Source organism: Microcaecilia unicolor, chromosome 2, assembly GCF_901765095.1.
Source record: "Microcaecilia unicolor chromosome 2, aMicUni1.1, whole genome shotgun sequence".
NCBI classification, from domain to species: Eukaryota; Metazoa; Chordata; class Amphibia; order Gymnophiona; family Siphonopidae; genus Microcaecilia; species Microcaecilia unicolor.
The window spans coordinates 492,552,392-492,578,710 of record NC_044032.1 but is presented as its reverse complement, the minus strand read 5'-3'; the positions used below and the strand labels follow the sequence as shown (position 1 = coordinate 492,578,710).

General features: G+C 45.0%; 1 protein-coding gene across 1 annotated transcript in view; it reads right to left on the bottom strand.

The window, feature by feature from the left end:
• HTT (huntingtin) overlaps positions 1–26,319 on the bottom strand; it is a 990,576-nt gene that overhangs the window by 313,194 nt on the left and 651,063 nt on the right. The window contains exons 44-45 of the mRNA XM_030191138.1: positions 22,495–22,671; positions 21,616–21,692 (exon numbers count right to left, since the gene is read on the bottom strand). Of these exons, the coding sequence (XP_030046998.1) occupies positions 21,616–21,692; positions 22,495–22,671 (254 nt within the window). The remainder of the gene's footprint in view (positions 1–21,615; positions 21,693–22,494; positions 22,672–26,319) is intronic.

The window sequence follows — 26,319 nt, the reverse complement described above, 5'->3', positions numbered from 1 at the left end:
TTATCGCCGGGTTTTATTTTTCCATTATCCGCGAAAGCAGGCCATCTGGTAGCCTCGCCCAAGCCTGCCAATGTCCCGCCTTCGCTTCGCCGCCAACACGCCCCTTTGTATTTTCGCCGGCGAGGCGAAGGGAAAGCGGCGAAGCTATCACAAATGTAGCTTTCGATTATACGCTTTTCGCCGCTTTTGCGAAATCGCTGGCCATATCCCGATTTGTGTCGGGAAATAGCCGGCGATTACTTTCGATTATAAGCTGGCTAGAATGGTTCAATATGGCTTACATAGTAAAACAGGATAAATGACATATAGTTATTATAATAACATGTAGTTATTATAGGGAAAATGTAGGGGAGGGGTAAGAAGAAGGATATAATAGATTGTGTGGAGGTGGGTAAAAAAGGAGTATGTTAAAGGAATAATAGGGGAGTACATTCCGGTTCTGAATTCTTGGATTGGTCTAGTGGTACACATGGACATATTATTTAATTCAGGTTATTTGTGTAAGCTTGATTGAAGAGGTAAGTTTTTAGCAACTTCCGGAAAGGTTGAAGGTCACTGACTATTCGAATGGATCTTGGTAAGGCATTCCATATTTGACTGCCTATTACAGAGAAGTTGGATGCATAATATGTCTTGTACTTAAGTCCTTTGCAATTAGGAAGATGCAAATTGAGATATGTTCTAGAAGATTTTAAACTGTTTCTGGCTGGTATGTCTATCAGATTATACATGTAACCTGGGGCGTCTCTGTAGATAATCTTGTGAATCAACGTGTGGACTTTGAAGTGTATTTGTTCAGTAATAGGAAGTCAATGGAGCCTTTCACGGAGAGGAATTGCGCTCTCATAAGTACATAAGTAATGCCATACTGGGAAAAGACCAAGGGTCCATTGAGCCCAGCATCCTGTCCACGACAGCGGCCAATCCAGGCCAAGGGCACCTGGCAAGCTTCCCAAACGTACAAACATTCTATAAATGTTATTCCTGGAATTGTGGATTTTTCCCAAGTCCATTTAGTAGAGGTTTATGGACTTGTCCTTTAGGAAACCGTCCAACCCCTTTTTAAACTCTGCTAAGCTAACCGCCTTCACCACTTTCTCCAGCAACGAATTCCAGAGTTTAATTATACGTTGGGTGAAGAAACATTTTCTCCAATTTGTTTTTAATTTACTACACTGTAGTTTCATCGCATGCCCCCTAGTCCTAGTATTTTTGGAAAGCATGAACAGACGCTTCACATCCACCTGTTCCACTCCACTCATTATTTTATATACCTCTATCATGTCTCCCCTCAGCCGTCTCTTCTCCAAGCTGAATAGCCCTAGCCTCCTTAATCTTTCTTCATAGGGAAGTCGTCCCATCCCCGCTATCATTTTAGTCGCCCTTCTCTCACCTTTTCCAATTCTACTATATCTTTCTTGAGATGCGGTGACCAGAATTGAACACAATACTCAAGGTGCGGTCGCACCATGGAGCGATACAACGGCATTATAACATCCTCACACCTGTTTTCCATACCTTTCCTAATAAAACCCAACATTCTATTCGCTTTCCTAGCCGCAGCAGGACACTGAGCAGAAGGTTTCAGTGTATTATCGACGACACCCAGATCCCTTTCTAGGTCAGTGACTCCTAACGTGGAACCTTGCATTAAATAGCTATAATTCAGGTTCATCTTTCCCACATGCATCACCTTGCACTTGCTCACATTAAACGCCATCTGCCATTTAGCTGCCCAGTCTCCCAGTCTCGTAAGGTCCTCTTGTAATTTTTCACAATCCTGTCGCGATTTAACTTTGAATAACTTTGTGTCATCAGCAAATTTAATTACCTCGCTAGTTACTCCCATCTCTAAATCATTTATAAATATATTAAAAAGCAGCAGTCCTAGCACAGACCCCTGAGGAACCCCACTAACTACCCTTCTCCATTGTGAATACTGCCCATTTAACCCCACTCTCTCTTTCCTATCCTTCAACCAGTTTTTAATCCAAAATAGGACATTTCCTCCTATCCCATGACCCTCCAATTTCCTCTGTAGCCTTTCATGAGGTACCTTGTCAAATGCCTTTTGGAAATCCAGATACACAATATCAACCGGTTCCCCTTTGTCCACATGTTTGTTTACTCCTTCAAAGAACTGAAGTAAATTGGTCAGGCAAGATTTCCCCACCAAAAGCTGACTCGGTCTCAGTAATCCATGTCCTCGGATGTGCTCTGTAATTTTGTTTTTAATAATAGCCTCTACCATTTTCCCCGGCACTGACGTCAGACTCAACGGTCTATAATTTCCCGGATCTCCCCTGGAGCCTTTTTAAAAAATCGGTGTTACATTGGCCACCCTCCAATCTTCCGGGACCACGCTCAATTTTAAGGATAAGTTGCATATCACTAGCAGTAGCTCCACAAGCTCATTTTTCAGTTCTATCAGTACTCTAGGATGAATACCATCTGGTCCAGGAGATTTGCTACTCTTCAGTTTGCTGAACTGCCCCATTACGTCCTCAAAGTTTACCCTGAAGTCAGTAAGTTTCTCCGACCCGTCCGCTTGAAATACCATTTCCGACACCGGTATCCCACCCAAATCTTCCTCGGTGAAGACCGAAGCAAAGAATTCATTCAGGCTCTCCGCTACATCTTTGTCTTCCTTGATCGCCCCTTTTACCCCTCGGTCATCCAGCGGCCCAACCGATTCTTTTGCCGGCTTCCTGTGTTGGTAGGTGAGAGGAGGGTAATTTCTCTGTTTATAACCCTCCTCTCACCTACCAACACCCATCCTGTTAGAATATCAATGAAATGCTTTGATGTCCCCATGCATACCCCACCCTCCCACTCTGTCAGACTGTCAAAGTAATGCTTTGATGTTTCTCTTATATATACTATCTGCTAACATATTTGCTTATTTCTGATCTGACGAAGAAGGGCAACCTTCGAAAGCTAATCAAGAAATGTATTAAGTTATGTCCAATAAAAAAGGTATCATCTTATTTTCTTTTCCATGTTTTATGTTGTTTGATTTCTATTGATAACCTTGATATTCTTTGGTATTGGCGGGAGTAGTATGTCAGCGTGTTCAGTGGGGAAGGATCCCTGTTGAAGAAGGAAATTTAAGTGAATGGTGAGGTCTGCAATGAAACGAGGTGGAGCTTTTTTCATTAGATAATTAGGGCATGAGTCAAGGTAACAATGGGATTTTGAGAGTTTGGATAATGTTGTAGAAATTTCCTCAGTGATAAGAAGTGTGAAGTTCATCCAGGAGTGATCGGCAGGAATCTCGTCCATGGCTGGATCTAGTTCATCAAGAAAGTTGTCTATACTGACATCATCATGGGGGACTGAGTTGCACAGTTTGATGATTTTGTCTTTAAAGTAATTGGCTAGTTGTTCTGCTGATGGACAATTTGAGGCAGATGTTGTGATTGGGTCGGTGTTGAGAAGATTCTTAATTAAATGATACTATTTTCTTTTATCTGTACCAGTGGATGTAATCTTACTTGTGTAATATGATCTTTTGGCTTGCTTGATGGCTTTCTTGTAGTTTTTTTTGTGACTGTTTCCAAGCATTAAAGGTGAGGTTATTTTTTTGTTTACTCCAAGTATTTTCAAGTTTTCTGGTTTGTGACTTGAAACTCTTTAATATGTCATTAAACCAAGGAGAAGGATTTCTTCTACATAGAGTCTTAGAATGAAAAGGTGCAATTTCGTCCAGAGTAAGTTTACACCTATTGTCCCATTCAGTGAAGAATTGATATGAATTAGGATGAGTTGACCAGTTGTTATAATAGATCTTATGCCAGAAAGTATCTATGACAATACGTCCTCTGGTGGTGATTGTTAAAGGTTCCTGTTTAATAACCTGGTTCTTCTTACGCCAGTATAGAGATAAAGTCGCTTTATCATGGTCTGACCAAGGTGAAGCAGACCAATGAATGTCTGATATAAGGAAGTTTTGGTTTAAAGAGTATTTGTAGGAAATAATGTCGAGTGAGTGTCCTTTAATGTGAGTAGGTTGAAGTGGGGGCATGGTGAAGTCACATGATTGAAGGAAGTCAGTACATTCTCAAGAATGGACCGAATTTAAGTCTTCTAGATGAAGATTCAAGTCTCCAATCAGTAGTACGTTGGAACTGTTGAAGTATACGTTTGATATAAAGTCCATAAATGTAGTTTGGCTAATATTTCAGTTATTAGGAGGCCTATAAAACAGTATGTAGGTAAGATGATCGCATAGTGTGGAGTTATAAAGTTTAATAGAGGCAATTTCACTTTGTGGTGAGATGGACTCTGATATTGTTTCTGTGTAGAGGTTTGTTTTATGGATAAGTGCTATACCTCCACCTCTTCTATCTTCTCTAGGCAAATGCATTATTTTATAACCAGGCGGGCATAAGTCAAGGATGATGGGATCTTTTAAATCCCGGATCCAAGTTTCCGTGATGAAGAGTAGATCGAGATTGTCAGATGTAATCCAGTCGTGATGGTTTCGGTTTTGTTAACTGCAGATCTAGTGTTGATGTATCCTATATGAACAGGTTGATGTGACTCAGAAGTTGAAAATGAAGGTCGGATTTTAATGAGTTGTCTTGTCTTAGGTGCTTTTGCTTTAGATGAGATAGTTTCTGATTTACAGGATAATTGCCTGTGACTTTGTGAAGTTCTATGGTTATTGGTGGTCCATGGGGATATGATTGAAGTAGGTGTTCTTACATGGTATTGAAGAACTGGTATTAGGTTGATTTCCGTTGGGGGGGAAGTTGAGTGTTGCGTGGATGAAAGTTAGTGAGTGGATAATGATAAGTATTTTGATAAGGATCATGTTGGTAAATGGATGATAAATATATATTGTAAGAGCAGATCAGTACTGACAGTATTAGAATAAAATTATGACCTAACTGTAAAGCACTGTAACGATTAATATTAGGCAAATATAAATTTAAATACACAGTTGATAGATATCAAAATGGCTAATAACAGTTAACTGGCAACAGTGTTAGGCAAACCAGTTAACAGCCATACAGAACCGCTTAGCAATCAACAGTGTCTCTCAGTGGTCATCAATGTAGATAAATCAATAATCACCAGGATAGGTTACAATCAGTTGATAGTAATACAGAATAGATTGGTATTCAGAAGTGCAGGACAAATCAATGGCCAACAGTGCAGGACAGGTAGTTGCTCAACAATGCAGAGCCGATCAGTGTTCAATAATGACAGATAGATTAATATACAGCAATATACAGCAATACAGGGCAAGTCACTAGTCAGCAATATAAGGTAAGTCAATTGTAGCAGTTAAAAGCTATGAATACAATACTATGCTGACTATATAGATCAATATCGTTTAAATATCAGGAATATAAGCACTTGCCTACATAGTTAATATAAAGCAAAATAACTTATAACAGTGAGCTGTCAGACGTTTAGGGCAAATCAGTACCAAATAAGTATAAGGCACCTGCGAGGCTGGTGGTTCAGTGCCACGTGAACCAGCCTCAAGCCCCAGCAACCGTTAACTCACTCATCTGAATTTTCTATCTCAACGGCTATACTCCTAGGCTTTGCAGTATCGTTTTCATGACTCCTTTCGCACCACTGTCTCGACGATCATCCGATCGGGTGGAATCAACTTCAAGGGGTAGATCCGGTTTGCTGTGAAGGGTTCGATTGTAATGGGCCGCTTGGCAGGGTAGCAGTAAAAACCTCAGTCGGCTGATTGAGAGCCTCGGGTGGTAGCAACTTCGAGGAGTAGGTCCGGTTTGCTGTGAAAAGTCCGCTGTAATGGGCCGCTTGGCAGGGTAGCGGTGAAAGCCTTAGTCGGCTGGTTGAAAGCCTTGGGTGACGTCAACAGCTCTCAGCGGCAGCAGCAGCAGGTAAGGCGTCTCCCGTTAATCTACGGCAGCAGTTTTAGGTAATTGAATATCGTTTATGATGCACAGCGGCGGCCGCACCGTGAACAGGTAACTTGTAGGATGATTGCGACCTTGGGCAGGGTGGAGGCCAAGCACGTTGCCCGATCCCGGCCACCAGAGTTGGATGCCTGCAGGGAACTTGTGGAAGGCTCCGGTTCACTTTATCTCTAAAACCGCTTTCGGGTAGGTCTATTCTGCGTGGGGCTGCGTAGGGCTGTTTATTCAGCCTAGGTTACTGCTGATTTCAGCCAAATTCTTGCTTAGGTCATTGGAGCCAGCTGTTAGCGTGTTCCGTAGGCAGCGACCATTTTTTTTGCAAGAGTCCTACCAGACCAGTCCAGAACCTGTAGGCTGTGCCTATCAACCAGAAGATGGAGACAGAGGATAAAAAGTCTTGCATTCTTTGATAGTCAATATTTCAATTGACAAAGCAATGGACTTTTCATTTTGCTCGAGTTGCTGTAGTAATAATACTCATTTTAACATACTGTTAGTAAAACACGTCAAAAAGTGAAACCGATAGAGAAAACTTAAGGTTAAAAATGAGAAGGGAGACCACTGATTAAAGAGTTATAAAAGTAATATTAAAGCACAGTAAAGTGGTTTAATAAAAGGAAATATATTATTGGCTGCAGGCTGAGCCACCCTCCTTTTGGTACTGGAAAAATAGGTTCCATGAGCTAATGCTCTGGGAGACCAGGGAGGCTTACGGTAACCCAAAGAAAAGAAAGATCTTTGTTAATATATGGTCTAAATATTTACAAAATATCTCCCACAAGGCTAGAAGTGCAGTGCTTAACAAATTGGATACGTCCTAGATAGTGAGACATCCAGCATATATTTGCTCCGGATTTTGGACCGGTTAAGACCTATAATAGATATTGCTAGTATAATTACCATGAAATAAGTAGATAAAGGTAAAGGAGTAAAATAAAGGGAAGGTTGGGGGGGGGGGGGGGTGGGGGGAAGGGGGAGGAAAGGATGTAAAATAATGATGATGATGTTAGACTAGATGCACATGTACAATTATGACATGACTGAATGTTTACAAAATGTTTGACTTTATTGGTTTTGTTTGACGTGGTACATCATCAATAAAAACCGTTGAAATATAAAAGGAAATATATTAAGAGCAACCTCTGGACTGGTCTGGTAAGACTGAAGGAAAGAAAGTGAGCACGTAAGACGAAGTATCTCCTTCCTTAGCATCTTCACTAGACTAGTCCAAAACTTGTGGGATATATCAAAACAATTACCAAAATGAGGAGGAAGTGACATCACCGCAAGAAATGCCAGCCTAGTTTTTTTTGTCCCGCTCCTTGCGCACAATTGCAATATCCATCACCATCGGCATTCTTCTTATGCCCTACAAGCATTTGTGGATTCGCAGTGCACCCACGATCATGAGCAAATCTGCCTCCTCAAGCAAAAAAAGAGAGACGGAACGGCCGTCAGGCCAAGCAGGGAGCAAGGAGGTGAGCCACCATGTGTTACCAGCACATCTCTCCCGTCCGACTCAGATCTGGCTTTATCCGTGGTGGAATTGAGACTCCCTCCTTCAAAAAAAAGGTATTTCTAGTGAACTGTGAAAGTTCCTTTCCAGAATTCAAGCAGACATTAAAGCCTCCAAAGAGGAAATTCTGGACTGCATGGCTACATTAAGCTCTGACCTCCAGGAGCCGGGGGGGGGGGGGGGGGGGGGGGGGGGAAGGGTGGAGGACATTGAGTTGAAGCTGAATGAGTATGCAGAATCTATTCTCACACATACTTCCAGTATCCAGGACCTGGAGGAGCAGAATATGGACATATCCTAAAAACTGGATGACTTGAAAAACAGGGACCGGCGGAACAACCTCCGATTTCGGGGTGATCCGGAAGGAGGATCGACTGAGGACGTCCCGGAGTTTGTTCGATCCCTCTGTTATACCTTGATGGGGTCCGAACTGGGCGCGGCCCTGGTTGAACTGGAAACAGCGCATCGTTCATTGGGCAAGCGTTTGGACAAGAGGCTGTGAGATATAATTGTGCGTTTCCTCAAATTCACTGATAAAGAGCTTATCCTTACTCGAGCTTGTCATATGCATGACCTGGAGTATGGAGATTCCAGGATTACTGTATATCAGGACCTTTCCCAGTATACGTTACTGTAGTGGAGGTTTATGAAACCTGCCCTAGACATCTTAAATCACTGAACTTTGCCTTGCAAGGTACAAACCATCGGGTGCAATCCCTGGCAGAAGCCTGGAAGATCTTGCATGCAGCAGGCATGGCTGCTTCAGCTGTTCATCCGAACACACTGGCTCCTGCAACAAGAGCTAAACTTCAAAGATGGCAGAGGGTCCCCGCGCCATCCAAGAAGAGTATGCAGAAAGCAGTAGCTCCTTTTGCAGAGACTTCAATTGGACATAATCATCCAGTGTTAATTGGTCATTCCTTTTCTTGGGAAGGAGTGGACTTTGAGAAAATGAGGACGGGAGGAGTTCCTTCCTTGGTTCTAAGTGATGTCCTTAAATTAGTGTAAGGCTATGTGCAAGCTTCTGTAAAGCTTACCTAATTGGATCATATTATGTTTTGAGACGTGTGGATGGGCACTGAACAGAAATTTGGGAGGGAGATGGATCTCAGATTGTAACTAAGTGTGAGAAGTGGGGGGGGGGGGGGGGGGGGGGGGGGGGGGATGTATGGGGGAGTTGACTGTTAATATCCAGAGTGTGGTTGTGTGAAGATGTGGATAGCTGTTTGGTGGGATTAAATATATAGGTGGGGAGGGATATTACTTGGTCTCAGAGTATAGGGATGTGTGGGGGGGGGGGGGGCTGAATGTGGATGGGTTGTCTGGGGTGTGGTGGCTTAGTTCCTCGAATTCCCATTCAGGGGTCATGTATCGTCTTGGCTGGTGAATATTGTGTGGGTGAAGGGGAGGGTGGGGAGTGTCTGTGTTGGGAAAGGAGGGGGGATTTAAACATATGCATCATTGCAGGCTGAGGGGTTCATTATGTTATGAGACTAGGTGCCTAGAGTTATTTACAAATATGTGCACGCTTGGTATTACCATTTACTGATGAGCGCTGATCTAAAGGTCTTGTCTTATAATGTCAAAGGCCTTAATATGCCTCAGAAACGTCAAAAGCTCTTTAAAGAATAGTCACAGTTTAGGCCACATGTCTTTTTGCAGGAGACACACCTTCGTCGAGTGCATGAAAGGCTTCTTTCTCATCCCAGTTATCCTACTGCTTACTTTGCATCATCTGTTGAATTTTCAAAGAGATCTGGAGTGGCTGTATTGATACATTCATTCCTCATTACCAGTTCAGGTTGTTAAGGTTAAACGAGACCCGGCTGGGCGTTTACTATTTGTAGACATTATTATTGATGAATTAAATATTACCCTGGCATCAATATATGCTCCCAATGAACATCAGGAGGCCTTTTATGCTCATGTGCGGAATTCTCTTTCCTCATTTATTCATGGTCCTTTGATCATGGGAGGGGACTTCAATGAAGAAATGGATGATCCGATTCTAGATCATACTAGGGCTTCCCCCACTGTTGACACTAAGCAATATTCGGCTTTTGGCTCTCTTATATATTCCTTGGGAGCCTTAGATACATGGAGATTTACTCATCCGTGAGATCGAGATTACACTCATTACTCCCCTATGCATGACTCCTACTCACACATTGACTATATTTTTATGGACACTAGGCTAGTTGAGAGGGGGCCGGACGCGGGTATTGGTAGTATAACTATATCAGATCACGCACCAATATGGGTCTCCTTGCCGTCCGTTAGGGCAGAGGTCAAGGACAAGAGATGGACTTTGAATGTCAACATCTTACAGGATGCTGAGGTGGTGGAGGGTTATAGAAGAATATTAAAAGAACTAGTAAAACATGCCCGTTTCTTGCGCAAATGAAACGGGTGCTAGCACGGTTTCCTTCCGAACCTCCCCCCCTCCCTACTCACCCCTTCGGCGTTCTGAAGGCACTGCCCGCCATTGCTGTGGACCCCGGCACGCCACCTTCAATCTGCTGATTCGTTGGTTGTGAAGCCACTGACGCCATTGCTCCGCCCTCGACGTCATAACGTTTGACGCAAGGGCGGGGCCCCAACACAGTGTTTTCGGTGGCTTCACCACCACGAAGGCTTCGAACCGGAAGGAAGTGCCCGGATGACCTACAGTGACGTCAGTGTCCTCAGAATGTTGAGGGTGAGTTTTATTATATAGGATACTTGGAGAACAAATTGACTCGGGTTCCCCTTTAAATATACTCTGGGATGCCATGAAGGCAGAATCTAGGGAATATTTTCTACAAGCTGCCAAAAGTGTGCCCACCTCCAAAAAGCGCTGCTAGCAAGTTGCTTGGATAAAATTCAGTGTCTGGAGGCTAGTAATAAGGACAGAAGTTCACCCCAAATAATGCAGGAGTTACGCAGTCTGAGGCTTCAACTAGACTCTATTTATTTGGAACACCTTAGCACGCTGCGAGACATAAGGTTTGTTCCTTAAAATTCACTAACAAAGCGGGGCATATCCTTGCCTTACGGATGCGTAAACAAAAGAGATGGTAAGGGTAGTCTGTTGAACACCTCTGCTCAGATACGTTTCAGGCAATTCTATCAATCCTTATATTCACAGGAACATCACCCACTCCAGAGGCTATCACCGGGTACTTGGCATCGTGCAGCTTACCCTCGCTCACTCCTGCACAGGCAGCTGATCTGGACAAGCCGGTAACACCATTAGAGATGCAAAAGGTTATTAAAGGCCTCCCTTTGCATAAGTCACCTGGTCTAGATGGACTCCCTAATGAGTTTTATAAGAGGTTTGCCCCAGACCTGGCCCCACTTCGTACACATTTACTCAATCAGATCAGATCTAGGGCGACCTTACCGCCTTCCATGATGGCAGCCTGAATCGCAGTAATAGCAAAACCAGATAAGGATCGTATCGCCCAATATCTATCTTGAATGCAGATGTTAAGGTTCTAGCAAAGGTTTTAGCAAATCGTTTAGCTTCTATCTTGCCATCGCTCATACACCCAGATAAAGTGGAGTTTGTGCCTCAACGACAAGCTATGGACAATATTAGGCGAGTGGTGGACTTGATTTATTTATCTAAACAAGACCAGAATCCTATGTGTCTTCTCAGCCTACATGCAGAGAAGGCTTTTGACAGGGTTCATTGGCCCTTTATGTACCGGGTCATGGAATGTTTTGGGATAGGCCCTTTGTTTTGTGGTTGGGTCCAGGCCTGTTACTATTCTCCTAAAGCTTGTGTTCAAGTTAATGGGGGTAACTATGAATGTTCTCGCTATATAGGGGAACTCGCCAGGGATGTCCCTTGTCTCCATTGCTTTTCGCAAAGGTTATGGAGCCTTTTGTGATGAAAGTGCTTAGTGGAAAGAGAACATAAAATGGCACTCTTTGCCGACGATATATTGTTGTCTGTGACTTGTCCACTAACCTCATTTCCCAATCTTTTGCAAACCATTGGCGACTATTCAGCTGTATCGGGGTTTAAAGTCAATATGAATAAATCAGAGGCCCTAAATGTTACTCTTCCCACAAAGCTTTGCAAACCTCATTTTCTTTTCGCTGGGTGACAAAGGGAATTCGCTACTTGGGTGTGTTCCTGACTCCGTGTTTCTATGACCTGTTCTCTGCCAATTACTCGGGCCTGGTTAGAGTCCACTCTGCCGACCTGGATAGGTGGGAGGACTTGACTCTCTCCTGGTTTGGTAGACTAGCTACTATTAAAATATCTTACCTCATTTGCTTTATTTGTTTCAGGTGCTCCCTTTGAAGATGCCTAGGGGGTTCCTTTCTAATCTACAAGATCAGCTCGTATGTTCTATTTGGGCTGGTAGACGCTCTCGTTTGTCTCGGTCATTCCTTTATCAAGAAAAGAGAAAGCGAGGGCTTGGAGTCCCTAATGTTTACTGGTACTACAGGGCAGCTCAGGCACGTGCAGAACTAGAGTGGTACCATGCTGTGAGAAATGTTTAAATATATTGCATTTTCATATAACATAGTTGCAAATGGGTCATTCCATGTAAAGTGGTCTGGTGGTCCCTGCGCGACCACCACAGATTTCAATGAAATTTTCTGTGAACATTCACACATGTCCCCAATGAACACTGGTAAAGCTTTACGTTCGCCGATGCAATACTTGCTGAGATATAGTAATCTGTTTGACCCCATACTGCAGCCTTCTATGGTATGACTCCGAGATTTCGGCAACTTTGAGACACTGTATCTCCGGCAATATATTTTGTTGAGAGAAACAAAACTTGGCCGTCTTGTACAACTTTTTGCGCTCTATTACACAAAATAATAAAAAAATCTTTATGAGCGATTTCCATGAAGAAAACTTGGAGCAAAATAGGTCCGAAAAAATTTGCGGCATGAAAAAGTTGTAAAGTTTGGTTTTTTATATCTCTGGAATTAAAGGTGTGATAAACGTGAAAGTTTGCACACAACAAGTTATCAACACAAGGTTTTCGAAAATAAAATTTCATTCTCCTAATATTTTCCATTAGCTCACAAATTGAGTGTAAAGTTGATTATTTTTGCAAAAACGCCAAAAATAGGGTATTTTTAGCCCTCTTTTACAAAAAAAGACCTTCTGGAAACTCTTTTTAATCATTTTCATTAGAAAGAGCATGTTTCAAACCCCTTAAAAAAGCAGGGTTGGGAATTGGGAAGGTAAAATTATGTATCATACCTGATAATTTTCTTTCCATTAATCATAGCTGATCAATCCATAGGCTGGTGGGTTGTGTCCATCTACCAGCAGGTGGAGATAGAGAGCAAAGCTTTTGCCTCCCTATATGTGGTCATGTGCTGCCGGAAACTCCTCAGTATGTCGATATCAAAGCTCCATCCGCAGGACTCAGCACTTAGAGAATTACACCCACAAAGGGACACTCTGCCCAGCTCACCACCGCCGAAACGGGGGAGGGGAATTAACCCAGCTCATCCCCACACAAGTGGGGGAGGGGAATCCGTCCAGCTCATCCCCGTGGAGCGGGGGAGGGACACCACCCCGCCGATGCGGGGGGATCTGGCTTATCCTGCAACCGCAACCGCGGGAGGAGCTGACTGACCCTAACACCGCCGAAGCGGGAGGGGTACAAAGCTGCCCTACAGCCGCACGAAGCAGGAGGGAACGCCGGCAGAATTTATGTCTCAATCCAGCCCCGTAAAACCGAGGGGAGAGGAATGCAGCAGCTCACTGTAACACAAACTCGTCTCAACTCTTGAAGAATCCAATTGAAAAAACTTGAACACGAAGTCCTCCTGAACAGGAACTGAAGACTAAACTTGAACCTGAAATGCAACCAGAATATAAACAGTACAGATATCTGGGAGGGGCTATGGATTGATCAGCTATGATTAATGGAAAGAAAATTATCAGGTATGATACATAATTTTACCTTCCATATCATCATGCTGATCAATCCATAGACTGGTGGGATGTACCGAAGCAGTACTCACCCAGGGCGGGACATAGAAATCCCTGACCGCAACACTGAAGCTCCAAACCGGGCCTCCGCCCGAGCAGCCACAGTCAAGCGGTAATGCCTGGAGAAGGTATGGGCCGATGCCCAAGTTGCCGCCTTGCAAATCTCTTCCAAGGAGACGGACCCGGCCTCTGCCATCGAGGCCGCCTGAGCTCTAGTGGAGTGAGCCTTCAGCTGGATAGGCGGCACCTTCCCCGCGGCCACATAAGCCGCTGCAATGGCTTCCTTGACCCATCTTGCCACTGTAGGCTTAGCAGCCTGCAGACCCTTACGAGGACCTGCAAACAGGACAAACAGATGATCCGATTTCCGGAAATCATTGGTCACTTCCAAGTATCTGATGATGACTCGTCTCACATCCAGATATTTGAGAACAGAGTATTCCTCTGGGTAGTCCTCCCTACGAAAGGAAGGGAGACAGAGCTGCTGATTCACATGGAAGCGAGAAACAATCTTGGGCAGGAAGGAAGGCACTGTGCGAATAGTCACTCCTGCCTCAGTGAACTGCAGAAAAGGCTCTCGACATGAGAGTGCCTGGAGCTCGGAAACTCTTCTGGCTGAAGTGATAGCCACCAAAAAGACTGCTTTCAACGTCAGGTCTTTCAGAGATGCCCTCGACAAGGGTTCAAAGGGCGGCTTCTGCAAGGCTCTTAGCACCAGGTTGAGATTCCACGCAGGCACCACTGAGCGCAGAGGAGGGCGCAGGTGATTAACTCCCTTGAGAAAATGTACCACATCTGGCTGCGAAGCCAGGGAAGCACCCTTCAGGCGGCCCCTGAAGCAAGCCAGAGCCGCTACCTGGACTTTAAGGGAACTGAGCAACAGGCCTTTCTCCAGACCTTCTTGCAGGAACGCCAGCACTGAAGAAATTGGAGCAGTGAAGGGAGAAAGTAAGCCTGCTTCACACCACGCTGCAAAGGTACGCCAAACCCTGGCGTAAGCAGTAGAAGTAGAGCGCTTCCTCGCTCTCAGCATAGTGGCGATGACCTTGTCTGAGAAGCCCTTCTTCCTCAGACGCTGCCGCTCAATAGCCAGGCCGTAAGACCAAAGGGGGAGGGATCCTCCATCACCACGGGACCCTGATGCAACAGGCCCTGCTCCACTGGCAGTCGCAGAGGTTCGTCCACTGAGAGCCTGATCAAGTCCGCATACCAGGGACGTCTGGGCCAGTCCGGACCCACCAGGATTATCCGGCCCGGATGCTTTGCCACCCGGTCTAGTACCCTGCCCAACATGGGCCAGGGCGGGAACACATAGAGAAGGTCTTGTGTCGGCCACTGTTGGAGAAGAGCATCTACTCCCAGAGATCGAGGGTCCCGTCCTCTGCTGAAAAAGCGCGGCACTTGGCAATTGGCCGATGACGCCATCAGATCTAGGCTCGGCTGGCCCCAGCGCTTCGTGATGTCCAAGAACGCCTGAGCCGATAACTGCCACTCTCCGGGATCCAAGGTATGGCGACTGAGAAAGTCCGCCTTGACATTCATGACTCCGGCAATGTGGGCCGCTGACAGCTGTTCCAGGTTCGCTTCCGCCCACTGGCATAGATTCATGGCTTCCTTGGCTAGAGGGGCGCTCTTGGTACCTCCCTGGCGGTTGACATAGGCCACAGCCGTGGCATTGTCCGACAGGACCCGTACTGGCTTCAACGCCAGTACCGGGAGGAACTCCAAAAGCGCCAACCGAATGGCTCTGAGTTCCAGGAGGTTGATAGACCACTTTGCCTCTGCAGGAGACCAGAGCCCCTGCGCTGTCCTTCCCATGCAGTGGGCTCCCCAGCCCTTCAAAGAGGCATCCGTCGTGACGACAATCCACTCTGGGGTCACAAGAGGCATCCCTGCAGACAACTTGTCTGTCTTCAGCCACCAGCTCAGCGCCTTGCGCACTGCTGGGTCCAAGGGAAGGCGCTAAGCATAATCCTCCGACACCGGAGTCCAGCGCTGCAGCAGAGAGTGTTGTAGTGGTCTAATATGAGCCCTGGCCCAGGGCACTACTTCCATCGTGGCCGTCATAGAGCCCAACAGCTGCACATAGTTCCAAGCCCGAAGCGGAGAGGCTACTAGGAACTGGTCCACCTGAGCCTGAAGTTTGACAATCCGATTGTCCGGCAGGAACACTCTGCCCACTTGGGTGTCGAATCGAACTCCCAGATACTCCAGGGACTGAGTCGGGCGCAGTTGGCTTTTCTCCCAGTTGATGATCCACCCCAGGGAGCTCAAAAGAGCAATCACCCGGTCCACAGCTTTGCCGCACTCTGCATAAGAGGGGGCTCGGATCAACCAGTCGTCCAGATAAGGATGGACTTGTACTCCTTCCTTTCGCAGGAAGGCCGCGATGACCACCATTACTTTGGAGAAGGTTCGCGGAGCAGTAGCCAACCCGATCGGGAGGGCGTGAACTGGAAGTGTCGGCCCAGGACTGCAAAACGCAGAAAGCGTTGATGAGGAGGCCAGATGGGAATATGCAAGTACGCTTCCTTGATGTCCAAGGATGCCAGGAACTCCCCTGCCTTCACTGCCGCTATAACAGAGAGGAGAGTCTCCATGCGAAAGTGCCGAACTTTCAAGGCCCGATTGACCCCTTTGAGGTCGAGGATAGGCCGTACAGAACCTCCTTTCTTTGGTACCACAAAGTAAATGGAGTAACGTCCCTTGCCAAGCTGATTTTCTGGCACCGGAACGACCGCACCCAGGCGGATCAGATTGTCCAAGGTCTGCTGCACTGCCACAGCTTTGGCCGGAGACTTGCAGGGAGAGAGTACAAACCCGTCTCTTAAGGGTCGGCAGAACTCTAGCTTGTAGCCGTCTCTGATGACTTCCAGCACCCAAGCGTCTGAAGTTACTCTGGTCCACTCGCCCAGAAACGAGGACAGGCGTCCTCCAATCCGCACTGGGCCATAGACCAGGACCCCGTCATTGGGTACGAGACCCTGGGGGAGGACCGGAGGGCGCACCTCCGGGACGGCGGTCTCTGCGAAAGGAATGCTGCTTGGGGGAGAAGTTCCTCTTGAAGGAAGAGGGGGCAGAGGAGCCCGACTTGCCCGGGCGGTACCGACGGGCTTCCTGAAACCGTCCTCTGGAGTTACCGGGGCGAGCACTGGCCCGAGCCCTGACCTCTGGTAACCTCTTGCCCTTAGACGTGCCGAGATCGGTCACAATTTTGTCCAGCTCGACCCCAAAGAGCAGCTTGCCTTTAAAAGGCAACTTAGCCAGGCGGGACTTAGAGGCGTGGTCAGCAGACCAATGTTTCAGCCAAAGCCAGCGCCGCGCAGAGATTGTCTGAGCCATACCTTTAGCCGAGGCTCTCAAGACATCATACAGTAAGTCTGCCAAATAAGCCAAGCCCGATTCCAGGGCCGGCCAATCAGCCCTCAAGGAAGGATCCGAGGGGGAAGCCCGCTGCACAATCATCAGGCACGCCCTGGCCACATAGGAGCCGCAAACTGAGGCCTGCAAACTTAAGGCAGCCGCCTCGAAGGACGACCTTAAGGCCGCCTCCAATCTTCTGTCTTGGGCGTCTTTTAGGGCCATGCCACCTTCCACCGGCAACGCCGTTTTCTTAGTCACCGCAGTGATTAAAGAATCCACGGTAGGCCAAAGAAAGGCCTCACGTTCACTTTCAGGCAAAGGATAGAGGCGGGACATAGCCCTAGCCACTTTGAGGCTCGCTTCCGGGACATCCCATTGAGCCGAAATTAAGGTGTGCATGGCATCATGCACGTGGAAGGTTCTAGGCGGGCGCTTCGTCCCCAGCATAATGGCGGAGCCAACAGGGGCTGAAGGAGAGACGTCCTCTGGAGAGGAAATCTTCAAAATGCTCATGGCCTGCACTAACAGGTTGGGCAAATCCTCTGAGCGAAAGATCCGCGCTGCAGAGGGGTCATCCGCTCCATCCAAGCGGGAATCCATCTCCTCCAAGGAATCCCCAAAGGACTGTTGGGAGAACTCAGATACGCTGCCCTCATCTACATCAGAGGAGACAGAGTCCTCTAAGCCCTGGGAATCCACCCAAGGGCGTTTACTTCCGGGGGCCTCAACCCCTTTGTCGGACAAGGGAGAAGGGGCAGCGTTTTGCATAAGTACATAAGTACATAAGTAGTGCCATACTGGGAAAGACCAAAGGTCCATCTAGCCCAGCATCCTGTCACCGACAGTGGCCAATCCAGGTCAAGGGCACCTGGCACGCTCCCCAAACGTAAAAACATTCCAGACAAGTTATACCTAAAAATGCGGAATTTTTCCAAGTCCATTTAATAGCGGTCTATGGACTTGTCCTTTAGGAATCTATCTAACCCCTTTTTAAACTCCGTCAAGCTAACCGCTCGTACCACGTTCTCCGGCAACGAATTCCAGAGTCTAATTACACGTTGGGTGAAGAAAAATTTTCTCCGATTCGTTTTAAATTTACCACACTGTAGCTTCAACTCATGCCCTCTAGTCCTAGTATTTTTGGATAGCGTGAACAGTCGCTTCACATCCACCCGATCCATTCCACTCATTATTTTATACACTTCTATCATATCTCCCCTCAGCCGTCTCTTCTCCAAGCTGAAAAGCCCTAGCCTTCTCAGCCTCTCTTCATAGGAAAGTCGTCCCATCCCCACTATCATTTTCGTCGCCCTTCGCTGTACCTTTTCCAATTCTACTATATCTTTTTTGAGATACGGAGACCAGTACTGAACACAATACTCCAGGTGCGGTCGCACCATGGAGCGATACAACGGCATTATAACATCCGCACACCTGGACTCCATACCCTTCCTAATAACACCCAACATTCTATTCGCTTTCCTAGCCGCAGCAGCACACTGAGCAGAAGGTTTCAGCGTATCATCGACGACGACACCCAGATCCCTTTCTTGATCCGTAACTCCTAACGCGGAACCTTGCAAGACGTAGCTATAATTCGGGTTCCTCTTACCCACATGCATCACTTTGCACTTGTCAACATTGAACTTCATCTGCCACTTGCACGCCCATTCTCCCAGTCTCGCAAGGTCCTCCTGTAATCGTTCACATTCCTCCTGCGACTTGACGACCCTGAATAATTTTGTGTCATCGGCGAATTTAATTACCTCACTAGTTATTCCCATCTCTAGGTCATTTATAAATACATTAAAAAGCAACGGACCCAGCACAGACCCCTGCGGGACCCCACTAACTACCCTCCTCCACTGAGAATACTGGCCACGCAATCCTACTCTCTGCTTCCTATCTTTCAACCAGTTCTTAATCCATAATAATACCCTACCTCCGATTCCATGACTCTGCATAAGGAAGGCCTGATGCAGCAGCAAAATAAACTCGGGGGAGAAACCCCCCAGACTGTGTATTTCAGCAGCCTGGGCCACAGCCCTAGACGCACCCTCAACCGGCGCTCGCAAGAGCGGGGGAGAAACATGCTGCGCATCCAAGATGGCGTCCGGCGCGACACTCCGCGAAGGAGCCGCGCGGAAAGAACGGCGCTTAACTTTAGCCGCTTTTTTGCCGTCGCCCAAATCAAGGGCGGCCATGGCATGAACGTCTCCCAGCTCAAGGGCGGCCCAAGAAGAAGCCGTCCGAGCAGAGTGGCCGGCCAAGATGGCGGAGGCGAGCAGCGGGGAATGGGCATTTATGGCGGGAAAAACCGCCGCACCGGAGGAAGACCCGGGACACTGACCGGCCTCCAAACTGACACCCAACAAGGGTGAATCAGACTTTAAAACCCACGCATCCCCGCTAGAAGCGCACACGCGGTCCGGGGAGCGATTCTTCGCGCCCTCGCCCTCCGACGCCATAGGCCACGTGGAGATCGATCGGGGAACCCCCTGTCCGCTATAAAAAGGTAAAAATTACCTGCTTCTCGCTCCGAGCTGTAACGACCTGGTGTCCCAGTGAGTAGCTGCAATAAACGTTTAAATAAACGTCGAAATAAACGCCCTTAAGGACGTCCAAATTTTTTTTTTTTTAACGGAGCCAGCGGGAGGGGGGAGAAAAGGAGGGACCTGGCGCCACCAGGTTTGCACTTGCTCAAGGAGAGCCCTCAACCCCAGGTACTCAACAAAACCTAAAAATTAGGCTTGGAGACCTAGCCAGAGCTGCTGCTGTGTGTGACCACCACCTGCTGAGATAGAGAACATACTGGGGAGTTTCCGGCAGCACATGACCACATATAGGGAGGCAAAAGCTTTGCTCTCTATCTCCACCTGCTGGTAGATGGACACAACCCACCAGTCTATGGATTGATCAGCATGATGATATGGAATTGCTTGTCAACTACTTTGACTGGGAAGCTGGCTAGGACTTCTGGGTCCTCTGATGTCACGGTTGGGAGAGAGAGAACCCTGGTTATTCTGAGATGGTTGAGAGTGGGTAGAGAACAGATGCCTCTAAAAGTAGTAGGCTGGGTCTCTACAGTTTGGAGAAGAGATGGCTGAGGAGAGATACGACAGAGGACTATTAGTGGAGTGGAATGAGTAAGTGTGAATTGACTATTTACTTTTTCAGAAACTACAAACAGTAGAGGACATGCAATGAAATCACTAACTAGTACATTTACATAAATCAGAGAAAATATTTTTTCATTCAACACAGCAAAAGCTCTGTAACTTGTTGCTGGAGAATGTGGTAAAAGCAGTTTGGACAAATTCCTAGAAGAAAAAAGTCCATAAACCATTATTAAAGCAGAACTGGGGAAAGCAGCATGGAATCTTGCTAGGCACTTTTGACCACTGTTCCCTCTAAGCTGAGCGAGAGTCTTCCACCTACAGTCCTACCAGTGAGGGGTGCTGTTTCAATATTATATTTTCAATAGTGAGAGAAATTGCCTATCCTTAGTGATGCAAAACACAATTTTAAAGCACTGCTCCCCCTTCTCCCCCCCCCCCCCCCCCCCCCCCCCCACTGGCAGCAATCAATTTGGAGGACTCGTGCTCAGCTTAGAGGTAACAGCGCTTGTGACCTGGACTGGTCACAGTTGAAAACAGGATGCTTGGCTAGATAGATGTTTGGTTTGACTCTGTATAGTAATTCTTATGTTATTAGGTTCCTAAAACGTGAAGTCATTTACATTTCCATTAAAAGAAAGCAACAGCTGATAATGAAAATGTATAGTATTTGCTTTATCACGTTTCACAATTAAACAAGGTGGTTTCAAAAGCAATATGTAAGGAAGAAATAACAGGGGGCAACATATAGGAAAGCTGAAACCAGAGGGAACGAGTCAGAAGGTATTTAACAGACTACCAGTTGCACCACCTAAAGTCATCATCCCCTACTGAATCAACAGTAAAAAATCTAATGCAAAAAAAAAAAAGGAATCATATTTGAAGCTAAAGTCTAACCAGAGATATCTTCACTCTAACTGCTAAAGGCTATTGGATTGCAGTCAATTCTCTGTGGCCATTCACTGGCAAGCTTGACAAAAAAAATAAATGGAACATACAGAATTCTTATATTTTGTTGTTTACGTGACTCTGTAATACTTTCTACTTGGCAAAGTACAGTATCTTCAAAGTGTTCCACTGTGCTAGTTTATTAAACACATTTCCCCAATGTAACAAATCAACAATTCCTGAGCAATTTAAAAAGCTCTACAATACATCTAACTCACTCAGAGCATTCTCAAGTAGTCAAAGAACCATCAATACTTTGCTTCTGACACAAAATTAATACAATTCTTTCTTTTTTGTTATAATTCAAGCCACTGTAACAGGAGGTTTGGTTTCTTTGCCTTGGAAACATGTTGTCTTCTCTTCTTTCCTGAAAAAAAACTAATCTTGATCCTGGCTTGCTTTTAATTATTGCCATATCTCATCTCCCTTTTGTAGCAAAATCAGCAGAGAAACTTGTGTTACATTTAAATCTTTCTGTTAAAATAAACACAACTGATTTTACATCCCAAACAAGCCAGTTTTTAGAAGGACAATAGCACAGAGACACTACTGACAGCAATAGCTAATGTTACTGAACTAGCGATGGACTCAGGGTTAACCATTATATTGGTAACACTTAATCTCTTCATAGCATTCTATCTGGCCAACCACACTCTGCCCATGTCTGTGCTTTTTGTTTCTTGTACTATTATTTTATTATTTGAAGTATTACTATTATTTTAATTTTTGTAAACCACCTTGATAGGTTCCCTCTTTGAAAGCCAATCAAACAACATTTTTGTAAATAAGAATAAATACATCAATCTGTACCTTTGTGCCAGTCTACTGCTCTGAAGGTGCTCCTGTATTCTATCCAGTTCTTCTATTGGTAACTGAGCTATGCTATTCTGTGGGAGTGACAAAACAATGGATCAGTACTCTTAAGTAAAAGATTCTGCATATTTTATAAAGTGGTAAACAGGAGCTTATGCAACAATTACCAAAAAGCTCACATAAAACAATATAGATGTAAGCTAATTTCTTTCAACCCAACATTAAATTTAGACCTCCAGTTATAAATTTCACATCATGTAGCTCTTACTCAGTATAACATACTAACATAGTAGATGACGGCAGAAAAAGACCTGCACGGTCCATCCAGTCTGCCCAACAAGATAAACTCATATGTGTATACCTTACCTTGATTTGTACCTGTCTTTTTCAGGGCACAGACCGAATAAGTCTGCCCAGCACTATCCCCTCCTCCCAACCACCAGCTCTGGCACAGACCGTATAAGTCTGCCCAGCACTATTCCCCGCCTCCCAACCACCAGTCCCGCCTCCCACCACTGGCTCTGGCACAGACCGTATAAGTCTGCCCACCACTATCCTCGCCTCCCAACCACCAACCCCTCTTCCCCCCACCGGCTCTGCCACCCAATTTCGGCTAAGTCCTTTGCAGCTTGGGTAGTGCAGATTTAGATAAGATTGTGTTGATTCGGATGTATTTCTAATTGGTAAATTGATCAAGTCTGTCATGTAACTTGGGGCTTCTCCGTAGATGATTTTGTGAATCAAGGTGCAGATTTTGAAGGTGATGCGTTCTTTGATTGGGAGCCAGTGTAGTTTTTCACGGAGGGGTTTTGCGCTTTCAAATTGCATTTTACCAAATATAAGCCTATAAGTATGTTCATATATGTTTTTCTTTACCTGTAAAGTTGCAGCTAAAAGCATTTCTACCCGCCGACAAGCAAGTGTGTCAACCATGCGAGCCAGCACACGGAATGGAGTACACAGAAGCTTGTCCACATACAGCATCAACACAGCCCCAGACTGGCTCAGATGGATTCCCTCTAAGCACTGTAGAGTCTTCTTTAGTGTTGTGGGCTAAAAATATTAAAAGTAGCATTCAGCCTTTACATTTTTATTAGACCTGATTAACATCTACACTTTACAACACAGTAGAGATAGACGACATTTATAATCAATCAGAACACTTTCCTCTCATATGCTTATATTTATTAAAACTTACTATACCGCCCAAGCTGATTAGCATAACAGGGCGGTTTACAAATTAAAATACAAGTGAAAAAAGAAAACAACTACAATTATTTGATAGGAAAGTGAAACAGGCAACCAACAATCAAAATATAACAATGAGGGTAAACAGAGGGGAGGGCAAGGCTAGATAACATTTATAGGAAAATTGGAAGGGGAAGATAATGCTTCAAGCGCTTGAAGCATTATCCTCCCCTTCTGTACTACAGTATGGGTCAGCCTTGAGGATTAAAGAACACTGAAGAATGAATAGCATGCTGGCATAAGAGAAGAAAACATGCTGCAAGCACTCTTGAGTCAGTGAAAGAATATGGAGGTGGAAGGCCACGCACAGAAGTACTTAGTTATGCCATACTCATTAGAGTGATTCACTGTGTCAAAATTAAACTGCTGAGATGCCAAGAGTTTATGTAAATTTGCCTTCTGTCTTACCCTGTATCTGTTAGATGACACCAAAGACTGAGTGACTGTGACATGATTCTGACTGGAAGTAATTTTTTCTTACCTGATAATTTTCTTTCCTTTAAAACTACCAGACCAGTCCAAAACCTGTAGGTTATGCTCGCAACCAACAGATGGAGAGAAAAACTAAAGACCTGTAAGCTCTTGAATGACAAAGCAATGGAGATTATGTGTTAACATAACATCTGTGTTGCAAAATCAACATGATATAAAATTATATATGAAGTTTTGTTAAAAGCTTAACAGATACATCAGATCCAGTAATACAAAGCTCTTGTAACAACAATAAAATTCTCTTATTTCTATCTGTGATGGCCTCTGGATTGGTCACATAAGATATAATTTCTCCTTTCTTAGTGTCCTTATCAGACCAGTTCAGAACTTGTGGATGTAGCAAAGCAATCCTTAAGAAGGATAGGAGTCTGATATCCCTTCCCAAAATATTTTGGCACCAAATACAGCTAGAAGATTGGCCTTCAAAGAATGGAAAAAGGACCCAAATGAAGAAAATAAGAAGCAACATAAACATTGGCAAGTGAGATGCAAAGCATTCATTGACAAATTAAAGAGTAGTAAATCACCTGGACTGGATGGCAAACATCCAAGAATACTCAAAGAACTCAAGCGTGAAATTGCCAATCTGCTGTTAGTAATATGTAACCTGTCATTAAAATCATCTGTAGTACTTGAGGATTAGAGGGTGGCCAATGTGACGATTTTTAAAAAGGATTCCTGGAATGATTTGGGAAATTACAGACCGGTAAGCCTGAAGTCGGTGCCGAGCAAAATAGTGGAATCTATTATAAAGAATAAAATTACGGAACATGGTTTAATGGGACAGAGTCAGCATGGGTTCAGTCAATCAAAGTCTTGCCTCATCAATTTGCTTCATTTCTTTGAATGCATGAATAAACATATGGATAAAAGTGAGGTGGTTGATGTAGTGTATCTAGATTTTCAAAAAGGTGTTGATAAAATTCCACATGAGAGACTCCTGAGAAAATTAAAGAGTCATGGGATAGGAGACAATGCTCTGATGTGGATTAGGAATTGGTTATTGGACAGAAAACAGAGGGTAGGATTAAATGGTCATTTCTCTCAATGGAAGAGGATGAACAGTGGAGTGCCGCAGGGATCAGTACTGGGACCAGTGCTATTTAACATATTTATAAATGATATGGAAATCAGAATGAGTGAGGTTTAAATTTGCAGATGACACAAACTATTCAAGGTTGTTAAAACACGAACGGACTGTGAAATATTGCAGGAAAACCTTAGGAAATTGGAAGGCTGGGCATTCAAATGGTAGATGAATTTTAATGTGGACAAATGCAAGGTGGTGCACATTGGGAAGAGTAATCCGAATCATAGTTACCTGATGCTAAGGTCCAACTTGGGGGTAAGCACTCAAGAAAAAGATCTGTGTCATTTTAGATAATACATTGAAATCTTCTGCTCAGTGTTTGGCAGCGGCCAAAAAAGCAAACAGGATGAAAGGAATTATAAGGAAAGGGATGGTGAATAAGACCAAAAATACTATAATGCCTCTGTAATGTTCCATGGTGCAACTGCACCTCGAGTATTGCATTCAGTTCTAGTCGCTGTATCTAAAAAAAAGATATAGCTGAATTAGAAAAGGCTCAAACAAGAGCGACCAAAATGATAAAGGGGATGGAACTCTTTTCGTACGAGGAAAGTCTAAAGAGATTAGGGTTCTTCAGCCTGGAAAAAAGACGGATGAGGGCAGACATGATTGAGGTCTACAAAATCTTGAGTAGTGTAGAATGAGTAGAAGTAAATCGATTTTTTACTACTTCCAAAAGTACAAAGATTAGGGGACAACAGGTCAGGGTAAGAAAACCCCCACTCATAGTCCAAAACCAGTACTGTACTGGTTTACTACTTCCATGGATTCTCACCTAAGGTTTCTTTTTTATTTTTCTGAAGGGCAGTCTGCTGGGACGCATTTTTGAGCAGCTTGAGCAGAACAGAAATGTATCCTTAAAAAACAGTCTACCAGAGACTGCCAAAGGCATAATTGAAGTGAAACTCTAAATTTGTTTTTAAGAGAGTATCCCCATGAAGACAATATTGTTTCATAGATAAGAACCACTAGTGGACTCCTTCAGTTTCTCTCTCTGGACCAGTGCTTGGCCTTGCAGGATCCAGAAATGAAAAATTCTAGAAACAGAGCTACTGCATAGACTGCTTAAAGGCTTACTCTCAATATCAACACCTCTATAAACAATCTGCAATGGTGCAGATCCTTCCACAGTGAACCCCTTTCCATATGGACCATAGTCTCCTTGGTAACAACAATCACCAAGACATCTACTCTAGATAGATGAAGTTCTTCTTTTTTCTAAAACAGGAAAGATACAGGTTGGTCCTGAGTCCACCCACTCCTGGATGAGACCTGGGGTTCTCCCTGGCCTTTGATGGTAGGAGGGGAAGGGGGATTCCAGTCTCCTCTGTGAAATCCCCTCACTCCACAGAGAAAACTCCTAAATGTCTTTTTTTGGGGGGGGGGGGATGAAGCTTAAATAAGCCTCCCTGCTCAACTGAGACTCAGTCTTCCAACCAGTTCAAGAGTATAATTCCAATTTGTCCAGAATCTACATAGTCTGCCCTCCACCATCTGTTAGAAGCAAAGCAATACCTGACCATGTCTCCATGGTGCCTTTATAGGATAGAGCTCACAAGTCTTTAGTTTCTGTCTTCATCTGCTGGCCAATGAGCATAACCCATGGACTATGGAATTATCAAACAATACCAAATCCATGTTGTGATGTCACAGGATAAGGGAATACATAACCCAATAGCTTATAATCATATAAAAGAACTTAAAAATATTCGGGGGGGGGGGGGGGGGGGGGGGTAGGTAATGGGAAACTTTCAGGCTTATTTTCAAAAGAGAAGGGCCCCTATCTTTTGAGACAAATCGGGAGATGGGCGTCCTTCTCCCAGGGTCGCCCAAATCGGCATAATCGAAAGCCAATTTTGGGTGTCCTCAAC